The 12,331-nt window shown below is 40.6% G+C and overlaps 1 protein-coding gene across 1 annotated transcript in view; it reads right to left on the bottom strand.

Annotated features, from left to right (window-relative positions):
* Nucleotides 1-12,331, bottom strand: part of CAP2 (cyclase associated actin cytoskeleton regulatory protein 2) — a 63,513-nt gene that overhangs the window by 42,072 nt on the left and 9,110 nt on the right. The window contains exons 2-3 of the mRNA XM_032182958.1: nucleotides 10,143-10,267; nucleotides 6,468-6,568 (exon numbers count right to left, since the gene is read on the bottom strand). Coding sequence (XP_032038849.1) covers nucleotides 6,468-6,568; nucleotides 10,143-10,266 — 225 coding nt within the window. The 5' untranslated portion in view covers nucleotide 10,267. The remainder of the gene's footprint in view (nucleotides 1-6,467; nucleotides 6,569-10,142; nucleotides 10,268-12,331) is intronic.

The raw sequence follows: 12,331 nt of genomic DNA, 5'->3' as shown, positions 1-12,331 counted from the left end.
CTGTGCATGTGCTTTTCGGAAAGAATGGGACCAAAAATTAATAAAAGACTTGCTCAAAGCCTGTAGCAACAAATGACGTCAATCAAGTAAGGGAGATAAGTGTCATGGTGTGGTACTCAAAACTCAAATGAAGTTGGTTTTGTTTTTAAAAAACAACAACAAAAAACATCCATGGATACATATTTTTCAGCTTGAAATATATGGGCTTAAATAGTGTTACAGCTCCAACAAGAAAAATCATAATTCCTCATAAAAGAAATAAGAACCATGAGCACTGGTACCAGTAAAGAGTTTTCAGTCATGAGGAGTTCATCCTGATGTTGAAAGCAGGAATGTTTTCTCTTGGCTTCTCTGTCTTAGTTTTCCTGATGGACCGAGATAGTTTCATTTGCCAGTGGTTCACTGGAAATTGCTATTGTAAGTAGTCCAGACCTCACTTTTCAGAGGTTGAGTGGCTAAGATGACCGTCACCTATGCACTCACAAACGTGGACCGCTTTTGAATCAGAGAGAAAGATAAAAGTGTGATTATCTTACCAAGGCTTCTGAAGACTTCCTCATGAACCTGGGATCTCCACCAGCTCCACGTCTCACATCATCCCTAACTGAGACACAGTCACACTGTGTGGCTGTGAGTGCAGCTGGTCCATACCTGTTATTTAGCTAACTAATTTAGTCATGTAATTGTATCACCTCATGATTTTAGCTTAAGCTGAGGCAGTGTTTTTCAACCTGTGGGGCACTTATGCCTCTAGGTCTGTAGACTTTTTGTAAGGAATCCATGGAAAACCACTGAGAAAAACAGGTTTCATGTCAGTAGGTTCAAATTTGTTCATAAAGGGCTTCATTGAAAGATTTTTAGAGGCTAACAAAATTAGCATGAGCTAGAGCATATGATCAGTTCTTATTTAGAGACTTAAAATGGCTGAAAAATCATTGTGTGCCTTGGTAAATTGCTCCAATCATTAATTAAATTAATTGGTAAAAGATGCACCTTAAATCTAGTCTGAACATTGGGTATCATTCTGAATCCATATGGGAGATTAAAGAGCCTTTCACTATCAGTTGTTTTTTTTTTTTTTTTTAAGTGCATGTTATCATCCAACATTTTCATGGGCAAACACGATGGAGTTTTCTTTTGGTTCCCATCGCATCTAAGGCTTCCCAGTCATACTATTCTGATCCTTTTCTTCTGATTTCTTTTTGGAATCAAAACCTCCTGTTTTACTGGGTAACCACATACAGATGTAATCCCCGCTTTAGGGGCCAACGGTTTTAGAGCCTTATCCAAAAAACGGCCCCTGATCGACTCCACTACTTTGAAACAAACATTTGGATTTAGATTTGAACTATTCCCTGTGCAAAGAAGCAAGCCCCATGAAAACAGGTTATGAAGACTGTTGACAGCCTTGACTGTTTGTGTTTCTGACTTCTTGTGCTTCTGACTGAGGAAATGCCATATGGACTGTTCTCGTTATGTATTCCCACCACCACTAGCCTAAATTTCCAGGTGTGTGTTTCTTGTGCCAGCAATACACTACTAAAGGCACAGTACTGGCCACCATCACACATTTTTCAGAAGGGTCTGTGAGAATTTTGTGTCTTCCTGGCCTTTTTCAATAAGAGGAAAAGCAAGTGGCATTTGGTGCAATGTCAGTATCAAGAAACAAACAGCTTGATCCAGGTTTCATCAAAATTAATGGAAAAACTCCCACTCTTCCAGGGGGTGTTGGTCTATACTAGCCATGGCCATGTTCTTCATGCTTAAGAGCCATGTTTCTTGCCAACCAGGTGTCTTACAGTTAGATGAGTGCAACCAGGTCTGCACGCCACTGCACCTGACCCAATAAACCCCACTTGTTTTAAAGCCAGATCCAACCCTTAGGCCAGGAGTGAAGTCATCCCTTGGAAAAGACCAATCAAAAGTTGTAAAGCACCTAAAAATGATACTTGTTCTGGATTAACCACTTGCCTACACTGTGCACATTGTATTTCCAGCTTGCTTGTCATAATAAAGCGAATATTCTTCATTGCTTATGCTATGAATATCTTATGTTAGACATGCAAGGTGAGAAATATTACTGAATTATCATTAAAAATAAATTCTAATATTGATACATTTCCAAGGTTGCTTTTTTATTGCTGATTATTTGCTGTTGTTCTTTTTGCTTTCACTTTGATGGATGGCAGAACTGTTTTCTATGTTTAGTCTATTTCAGCAGATTATTTTCTAGACTGTAAAAAATATTTGTCATTATTCTTTTATTTATTTAATTTTGTATTTCCAGGTCCTATGGTAGCTACTTGGTTTGGTGTTTATTTCATCCACCAGAAAATAGCTATCACAGAAATGCAAAGGCAGGCTGACAGCGAGCTTCTCTTTGGGCATGTTGACATCATCCTCTCCTCTGAGCTCTAATTCAACTTTCAACACAATGCCTAAAACCACACAGCCTCTGGGCACAAAAGAACAACATGGAGAGTACACTTGTGCATTCTGTTGCCCTGTAAGCAAATTGCCTTGTTAATGAGGAATCAGCCAAATAATGGGTTTGATAGTCTGTGCTTTGATTAGGTAATATGAAGCGCAAAAGTGTTTGTTCGGTATGTCACAGACAGAATATCCGGTTCGAAGTTCAGGGCTGTGAATGTCATTGACTAATTCTTCAGCATCTTTCACAAGAAAAGGCAAGATACAGCTATGGCATGTGTAATAACTACTCTTTGGAAGAAATGGGAACGCTATAATTTTTTAACTTTGCTGATGGGCCAAACTGGAGCTGCACTTTGCAGAGTGCGAATATAAAGATAACTTGTAAAAGATACCTCATTAAAGATAACTCCTGCCTTCAGATGTCTGTCTGTATTCACATGGACTGTGCCTGGAAGGAGCAGAGGAGAATGTCATAGTGTTTGAGTAATAGATAAAGAAAAGGAAACCTTTGTGGGTATGTGCATACAAACAGCATTTCCATAGCGTGAACACTGCTTCCTCTGCTCACAATGGAAACAGATCAGTGGATGTACACAGAGAATCCCTACAGGTGGGATACAGTTCTGTTAATTGCTGCTCCCCTGGCATGTTGTTTGCATGGTCATACAGGTAATTGAGTTGTATCTTCACTCTCTCCCCGTAAGGAACAAGCTAACCAACAGCCTTTGTATTCCTGAGTGCTTCAATCTATGCTACATGATGTAGTTGGTTGTCTGTCTGAGCTCTGCATTTCAGCAGCTGGAATTTGATGGTAGGGGGGAGGAGAAAGATGTCAATGTTTCTCTGGTTTACCTTTCCTAGCTAAATAGCTTGGATGAGAGAAAAGGGAGTATAACTGAATCACCCAGTCAATCTGTTCTTTGAACTGCTGGGGTTTGGAGATTAGAAGATTCTTACAAATAAACAATAATAAAAAGGCAAGTATTAGTGCATGTGTTTGACAGGGAGGCTGTAATTCTTCTCTGTTCCATATCACATGCAACACTATAATATGGAAATTTTATGTTATCTGTCTTTTTCTTGTAGAACTAGTACATTCTCTTCTTATCATTATGTCTCATCTGGTACATTGTTCGAACTCGAGCCAAAGTGTCCCATCACTTGAGATACCACAAAAACAAAAACAATGCATAGAAGCTCATCATAAACACATCACAAAAACCTGTTCTTACTCTTCTGAAATCCTGCTTGCTATGCTTTGTCATGCCAAAGAGCCCATCAAATCTGCCTGCCCAGTGTTCCCACTGGGACACAATCTGAAGGTAGACTGTCTTCCTCAGGCAGCTCGCCATCATCCTCAGCTCATTTTCTGTAGCGGTGGATGCATCAGGGCAAATAATGATAGGACTTGTATCTCTGTGGTCTAGCAATCAGCCACTGCTATCATATCTGCTGGTTACGAGGGAACTGTCTATGCTGTAGGCCCGCAGTCTATGTTTTACTGCTTTTGAATTCCCTCATTTTGAGAGAAGAATGGTCCAGTGTTGGCACACATGGTCCATCAGCTTCAGGGCTGTTCTAACCTGTAATAGTTGGTGACAGCCTCCGAGGCACTGGTATGTCAGGCCAAGGACAGCTGGTTGGCAGCAGTCCTGGCCATGCTCACTATTCAGCAACTTCACATGCTCTGTTGTTATGGCACAGACAGTATACAGGTCCTTCATAAACTCTGCGCCTCTAGGGGCATTTCTGTATGCCACAGAAACACCCATATAATCACCACATTTTTATCCCACAGTGATAGAACAGGAAAGGGATCTCGTCCTAGCCATTAAGGATAATTTGTTTTCAGTAGACTACGTAAAAAGGCTAGCCATTTTATCTGTCGTTTAAAAAGTGGTTAGTTTCTTTCATGCAGTTGACCTCAGAGCTTCAGCATTGTACTGTAATTTGAATGAGAAATATGTTGCTCTCAAGACTGAGTCTAAGCAGAACACTTCTTTGATAAACTAATCTTTGTAAAATCCACTGTGCTGCATGGAGCCAGGAGCTAGCTGTTAGTTTTCTTTTTTATTTTTGTTCTCTTTCAATAGACTATTTCAGCATGCTGAAAGAACAGGCGTGGGGCGCACAACAGATACGAGTTATGGCTGTGTTCTTCCTTTCATCAGAAACACAAACCGCACAATCCCTACAGCAATCAGCACGAAACACATCATGTTAAATCCCTTATATCTGTAGCATAATATAAAGTCGCTCTTTCACTCATATTACCATTCTGCTCAGTCAGGTATGTGAGGTTTTCTAGGCAACAGGTGTTTTCTGAAATAAAATACAACCTTCCCTTCAGCTAATTATGTGGCAGAGACAGCAGCTGCAAGTATAATGCTGAGGACACATGGTCTATAAGACACCCAGAAGAAAAATACTCCTTGTTCCACTTGTTAAGGTAAAGCACAGATGTTGCTGCAGTGATAAGTATGAGCATAAGGCATCCACGGTCTGCTTCGTGCTGTAAATTCGGGATCTAAGATTTCAGAATATTTAATAGGCTGCAATCAGAATCACCAGTTCCTTTATGTAAAGGAAAGTCATTTATGTATAATCTTGTAGTCCTAATACTTGCTCCTTATTATGGTTTGCATTACACTATCATCAACAATATGCTGGGGACTATCCACAGACATGGCAGATAAATTATACATATTATTTTATATGGACTCAATTATAAATGTCAAATAGTGACAAATGTGCAAATTAATACATTTACTGATTTAAACATTTATAGATACTGTAAATTACAGAGGGTTTAGTCATTTACAATGTTAAATGTGAACTTTTTCATTGCTTTGTGTTGGGGTGCAGTACCAAGGCTACTTCTGTATATTGGTTTTAAACTGTTGAGAAATCAACTGCAAAATAATGGTGCTTAATGAACTTCATGACCAAGGCTAGGACAGATCCTTCCAGGGATCTGTTCTCTGCTCTGTTAGGTGTATAGGGATTGTTTCCCCAGTTTATTAATTTTCCTCTTATTTATTTTAAGAGCAAAGTACATACATAGCAGCTTATAGAATAGCTGTTAATGTAAAAAGACTTTTTTACGTATAATTTCCTTTTACAAAAAAAAAGGAAATCCAGCATTTCCTTAAAAACACAGGGATCCTCTAGAACCATCCATTCTCCTTACTCCCTCTAGATCTTCAGGCCTAACCAGCTCAGAATCTCTACCCTACTCACAAGAACTTTTAACACCATAGACAAAACACAGTTCAGACAGTTCACAGCTCTTGCTCTGTGAACAAATTGGTTGCTTTGGCTGTCTTGCAAAGTACTTATGCTGTCCTTTCAATCCCAGCAGCTTGCAGGGCTGCATGCTTTTCTGGCTGCACTGCTTGTTACGCGGGGCAGCAGCTGCAAGGAACTGGGAAATCATGAACACACATGGAGATGGGCCTGACTGCAGGGATCCATTAGATAATGTCAAAAGCTTCACACTCAGACCTAGCTCAAACTGACCCTGTGGGTATCTTTTATGGGTGTTTTTTTGGCAAAACCTATACTGGTAAGCTTTGGGAACTGTGGTAAAATGAGTCCATATTTGTCCTTCTACCACCAAGTTTACAGAAGGCAGGCTTAAAAATAAAATGAAAAAAAAAATAAAATTAATTTCATCATTTCTTCCTATTGTTTGTTGCTCAATTGCTGACTCATGTTCTTAACTACATTCCTGTTCTGCAAAGGAACCTTAGCAGCCAACAGGACAATTCAAATTGCTTGCAACTGAGAACATTGATATATTTTGCATGCTATAATCTTAAGCCTTTGGTGCTGTAGAAGAGGGGCAGCCTCTTATGAATCCAGAAGTCCTTCCCCAACCAAATGCCCTCAGTGTGTTATGCCTGTGTTTTCAAGGACTAATCATTCAGAGAACTGCTGTTAAAATTCTCCTCTACTCAGCCATCAAGGCTGGTCCCACAGTTTCCAAGACTTGTACATTTATACCGTGGGTGGAAAATTTGAGTAATACTCACATGTGTCTTCACATCACCTTCAAGAATCTTGCTGTACCTGAGAAACTCAGCAACACTTCCATTCAGCAGCCTATCAAACGCTTCGACATAGGGTGCTATGCCTGCAGGAGAAGAGCATTCCCTTAGAATGGGCTCAAAAAGCACATCATGTATACAGCTTCTATATTCTTCCTGTGTAGTACATGGAGGAGAAATACCATAGAACCAGGGAAAATTACTTTGACTTAATTTCTGCTTTACTCGTTGGTTTGTGCAATTGGTGAAAATCAGTGAAAAATGATGCATAATGATTGTTTTTCTAAATAGAAAGAAAGAAAAACAAACCACCTGCTCCAGGGTATAACCTGGCAAGGAGCATGAAGGGAATTGTCTTTGTATACTGTAAGTAAGAAGCCTCTTTTGTATTAAAATAACAGGTGCTATACTAAATATTTCCCAGCCCTTCAAAGCCCTACTGGCCCGACAAGGGTGATTGTCATAACAAAATCGTATTACTGTACATAAAACAAATACCATCCCCTAAAAAGAATTTGCTCTTTACTGAACAACTATTTTTATACCATCCACCCATTCCTGCAACTCACTGTATTGTTTGGCAGTCATTAACAAGTCATTTGATTGCCAGCAAGGTAGAGCCTTGTCAATCGACTGACAGTCAATTGATGCAGTGAGATGTGGTATTGTAATTTCCTTACTTTGTTGTGTGACCTTATAAAACTGTCCTCGAAGAAGGAAGGCTCAAAGAGTTCTTGTAGCTAGCACATCCTCCTGATTATGTATGTGCTATATATACTGACGGAGGAGTAAAGATGCTGTGTTCTGTATGGTATACAGAGCAGTTTCCTGATCGAGCGGACAATCAGAAGACTAGGATGAGACTCAGTTTCTTACGTAACTAGCTTTCTACATGGCTTTATGTGATAATGTTTAAGATAGCAAAATAATCTTTCCTTGGATGCTTTCCAGCCCACTCCTTCCTCCCTGACATATCGTCAAGTCTATGCCTCAGAACCTGTACCAGGTCCAGCATGAGCAATGCATGTGTGAATTTATGGCATCTGTAGGATCTGAGAGACCAAGGTTAATATTCTTCCCAGCCTCTCTCCCTCCTTAATGAAGCCTAAAGGCTGCTCTGAAGAGGTACCAGGCTTTCTCCAGAGAGTTTGCTTTAACCTTTTGGCACTATATGACAATTGTGTCCAAATTCATAATCTTGAAAGCCCTCTTTATTTCATAAGAGTCATCTGGCTCCTTGACAGAAAAAAGAAAGGCTTTGGCAATTGGAGTTTGCAATGGCCTGTGTGAAAAAAAAACACACTGTAGTTAGACAGCTAGGCGGGATTTCAAGGCTCCTTTTGTTCCCTTGATGTCACTCACCTTTAATTCTGAGGAATTTCTGGGCTTTCTTCCATATTAAGTGTTTGTGTGTAAACCCCTCGAATGACCTAGCGTACAAAAGGTTTTAGTTGTGGAGATGCTTTCCAAAGCCCATTTGCCTTCTTTGTCAAAATCTGTGTGTGTCTCCAAGAGAATCATTGTAACCTTTTCCTTTAGGTCAGACTTCTAAATAGCAGTTCACCAAATGGCAATTGTGCTATGCAAAACTAGAAAGCAACTGTGCTGTTTTTTGCTATTCAATACAGCTAACTCCCAGGAGAATTTACTATAGTGGGCTGCGCAGAGCAATTGAATGATTTGTTTGCAATCTTGCCATTGTAGGAAACAAGTAAAGGTACATTCCTCCCATGCTCCCCACTATTTTGTTGTTTCCAAAAACGTATTAATAAACAAGGCAAGCTTGCTTTTTGTAATGCTTCCAGTTATGGAATGGTCTTTTGGTGGGAGGGGGCACGGTAGAAGAAAGCAGCATATCTGTTTCCTCTACAAACTTAAAAAATGTCACACTCTTTGGCATAGAGTCAGTTTTAAAGTAGGAAAAGAAAGAGCGACCTGTTCTGTAAGACTGATGGCTCTGCAATTGCTGTGGAGACTGACTGAACCTCTCCCGAGACACAGTAATACAGGCATAGAGAATTACGTTTGTGGCAGTCTGTGTGCATCCATCATCCAAACTGAAGAACTGCTGCTGTCCTTCCTACCTGCATCAGCAACAGCTGGTTCCCGAGTCCCCAGGTGAGCCAGCTCAGCCTGGAGATGTGGTACAGGCTGGGAAGTGCCCTGTGGTGCTGCTCATATCAGTTTCTGCTGCTGTTTCTCCCAGCGGGTGTGTTTTATAATCTCATTCCTACAACATTCATCAGTCAGTTTCTTCTGAGGATCTGGATTTAAGGCTCTGCTCCCCTTGGGAGGGGGGGGGGTGAAGTTCTTCACCTTATCCAGCCCTTAGGCTAGGGCAAGGATATAGTAATTTTCATGAGGGCACCTGACATGGTGAGTTGATCTCTTTTTGTAATAGCAGCCCTGATTCTGCAATTCTGAGCTCTGGATTAGTACAGAGATTCACCCAAACGGGTTCATTATAGGATTGCCTATGTTTTTAAGAAAATGTGAGCTTCCCTCTGGTGATTGATTTATTTGTTAACTTGTACATGGATTGTGTTTCTCCATGAGCTTGCTAAGGTTTACTAGCTGTCTAGATGTTCTCCAGACTGTACACATTTTATCACTGAAGCTTACTCTGACCAGCCAGCTCATCTGCTCTGGGAAGCCTGCTGGAAGCTGCCACAGAAACGCACTGCTTGAAGTCAGCTGCTCCACAGCAACTGGCAGCACGTAGGCCTACGGCACAGGGAGCTGGGGGAAGGTCCCTCACATGTCTTGCTGGGCGAGGGCTGGCATACAGTTGTGATAAAGCAGCTGACATCCAGTAGCTTGCTTCTGCCAGTAAAGAAGATGTCAGCCACTTGTACAGCAGCTGAGCCCACACTGGGATGCGCTCTGCTCTGGAGAAGGCAGGGAAGGGCTGAGGAATATGGAAAGTGAAGGACATGAAGTTAAGAAAGGGATATATGCAGGGACTGTGGGTAAAAAAAAAAACAAAACAAAACAACCAAAAAATAACAGCTCTTGAGAAAGGAAAGGGTACATCTATTCAGTCAACATCAGAATTGACGCATTTATAAGGTTATTTAGCCTGTTAGTTGCAGGAACAACAAAAATAAAAAGGGAGTAAAAAATATGATTTGGTGGTATGACGTGAATAAATGAAGACATTTCTTTCATGTATCTCCAATGCAGTGCTTGGGAGATCCACTTGAGAAGGGACAGCTCAAGAGAGATCAAAGTAAGGCCAAGGATGTGTAGCAGCCCTTAGTGAGCAAGTGCTTATGAACAAACTCCTATTTGAGTAAGGATGTTAATCAATTAAATGATGCTGGTCTGCACTGTGAAATTCAGAGAGTTGGAAAATAAACTCGGTGTTTATATCAGTGACTTCAGGAATATTTATGCTGTAAATTTTTGGGTTGTCTCATTTCTACTGCTAACTGGGCTCAAGCAGACATTTTCATCTTGTGAGTTATCTACAATATAAATGCTAAAATGGAAAGTGCAATAAAGCTTGAAATATGGAGGGTATATTTAAGAGACGAGACAAATCATGCATTTTCTAGGCTATTTCAATTTATAATCATGCTTAGAAGAAAAACACCTGCTCTTCTTACAAGCTGACTTTTAACAACAGAAGGAGGTGGTACCTCAAAAAAGCAGACTTACTTCCATTGACACCGTTAATGGCATCACACTCCATTCCACCAGAGCTATGTGAATCTGAAAATAGTGATTCAAGTCGAGTCACTGCCTTCTCCAGTCTCTCCATCAAGCCATGAGTCTCTGCCATTCTGAAAAAATCATTCAGGACAAAAACAGGGTTAGCTCCCTTTGAGGAATATCCACGCTTCATGTCACGGTTCTGCTCATCTGGTGGCTTTATCAGCTTTCATGGCAAAGCTCATGGGTTTTAAATATTGTCCTTCTGGCTTATAAACAGTTGCAGGGAAGCAGCTGACATTGGGGGACTTGCTCCTGTGACAAGAAGGGATACGATCAGTGGTCATCCCATGGTTTTCATTGTAAATAGCAGATACAAACCACTGCTGTGTAGCTCTGGGCAGCCTGCATTTGGGCAGTTTGTGCAAAACATACGTGGATACTCCTAATCAGGTACTGAGATGCCTCTACTGTTTATAAATGTATTTGGTAGAAACTTATCCCTACAGCGATTTGCATCAGCCATTTACTGGGGCAAAAATACAGACTTAATTAATACTTGACTGGAAGCCAGACCTTAAACATATACCTCCTGATTTTTCTAAAGGTATGTGCTGAAATTTGTCTGGGTCTTTCATGTTTTGCCGTAAGATTTAGTCACTTTATTAAATGACTACACAAGAAGCCACAAAGGTTTCCTCTTTGTTCTTCTGATGTGATTTCCTATCACTTAATTTTTTTTTCCTTATGAAAGTACCTGATATGAATCAGTGTTTCTCAAGCTTTTTAAATCGAGCACTAATTAACCTTTGGGGAAAAAAAAAAAAAAAAAAAAAAAAAAAAAAAAGCCAAGAAAAGCCAGGGCCTACTTATGCAGTGCTGCAACAGTAATTCTTGATGAAAAATGAAACAGAAACGTGGCTAAATTTTGAACAACTCACACATCCTTACATTGCCCCACAATGTGATTATCTGTTTTCTTCCATGCCAGGAAGTGTAGGCACTGACACTTTTGAACACCGGCCAGCATCTCAGGGAACACAGCGCTCTACACACTACAGACTGAGAAACAGTTACATAAGCGAAGAGAAAGCTATGTTTAACCCCCCCGGTGTTTCATATAGCGAGCTGAACATCCATGTTCCTCACTTAAGGTTGTGTTTTATTCTGCTGAGCGACGTGCAGCAAGGGGCTGGTGGTGACCTTGATGAGCGTGATCCTCGTGGGAGCTCAAGCAGAGCTCCCACATGAAGGCTTGTGTCCCCTGCCCAGCTCTAGGGTGGTGTGGAAGTGGGGACCACGGGGGAATCGGCATCCCCAGACAGGGGAAGCTGGCAGGTAGCAGCTCTGTGGTCCCTGCCCTGTCGCTGTCAGGCACTGGACATCGGTGTTTGGCTTGTACAGTCAGAAAGGTTAGGCATGCCTGGAATATATGTGTAAATGCATCAGCTGCTAATGAACAGCCTGTTAAAAGTGATGGTATTGTTGAGGTAGCCAAGGGTAATACTGGATTGCAATAACCTGTGCAACGCTGCGCAGCACTAGCAACCAAAGCAAGCAACGCTGCTTCAGCGTCCCCTTACCCTGGGGAGAAAATCTAAATGTTATTATTTAAAGTAGGGTAATATAAAAAGAGGACTTTTGTTTTCCAAATCAGTATTAATAATCCTAAAGAATATAAATAATCATTTTTATTTTGAAAATTTAAATGTGAGACAAGCTACTAGGATTCTGGATACACATGCAGAGCTCTCTCAGTGAGTCATGCCCTCTGTCAAACGAGGTGGGACCTTCAGATTTTACCCTATAAATATAAGGGGGTGTGAGTTTGACCTAAGAGCGGAACAGAAGATTTTACAATGAGAAAGTCTCAGGAGAACCATTCTCATGAGAAAGTTTTGTCTGGAGTTTATGCTTTTTTTTTTTTTTTTCTATTTACATTAAATAAAAAAGCAAACCCCCAAAGGGGGATGACATTAAGCATTGTGCATATAAACACTGTCCAAAATTCAGAGGGGGGTCTCTTCTGCTTATATTGAAAATGTACTCTGTTCTGTTTGAAAAATCAATGAATTCTCAAAAAACAAACAAACAAACAACAACAACAACAACAAAAAACTTTTTGTAAGGTTGCAGGTATCTTGGCAAGGGGTGATATGAAGGTGTCAAGAGAGCTTCTGAAACATGTAAACTTT

This window comes from Aythya fuligula, chromosome 2 (genome assembly GCF_009819795.1).
Source record: "Aythya fuligula isolate bAytFul2 chromosome 2, bAytFul2.pri, whole genome shotgun sequence".
NCBI lineage: Eukaryota > Metazoa > Chordata > Aves > Anseriformes > Anatidae > Aythya > Aythya fuligula.
The sequence above is the reverse complement of the archived record's forward strand: the minus strand, read 5'-3'. Positions and strand labels throughout refer to the sequence as shown.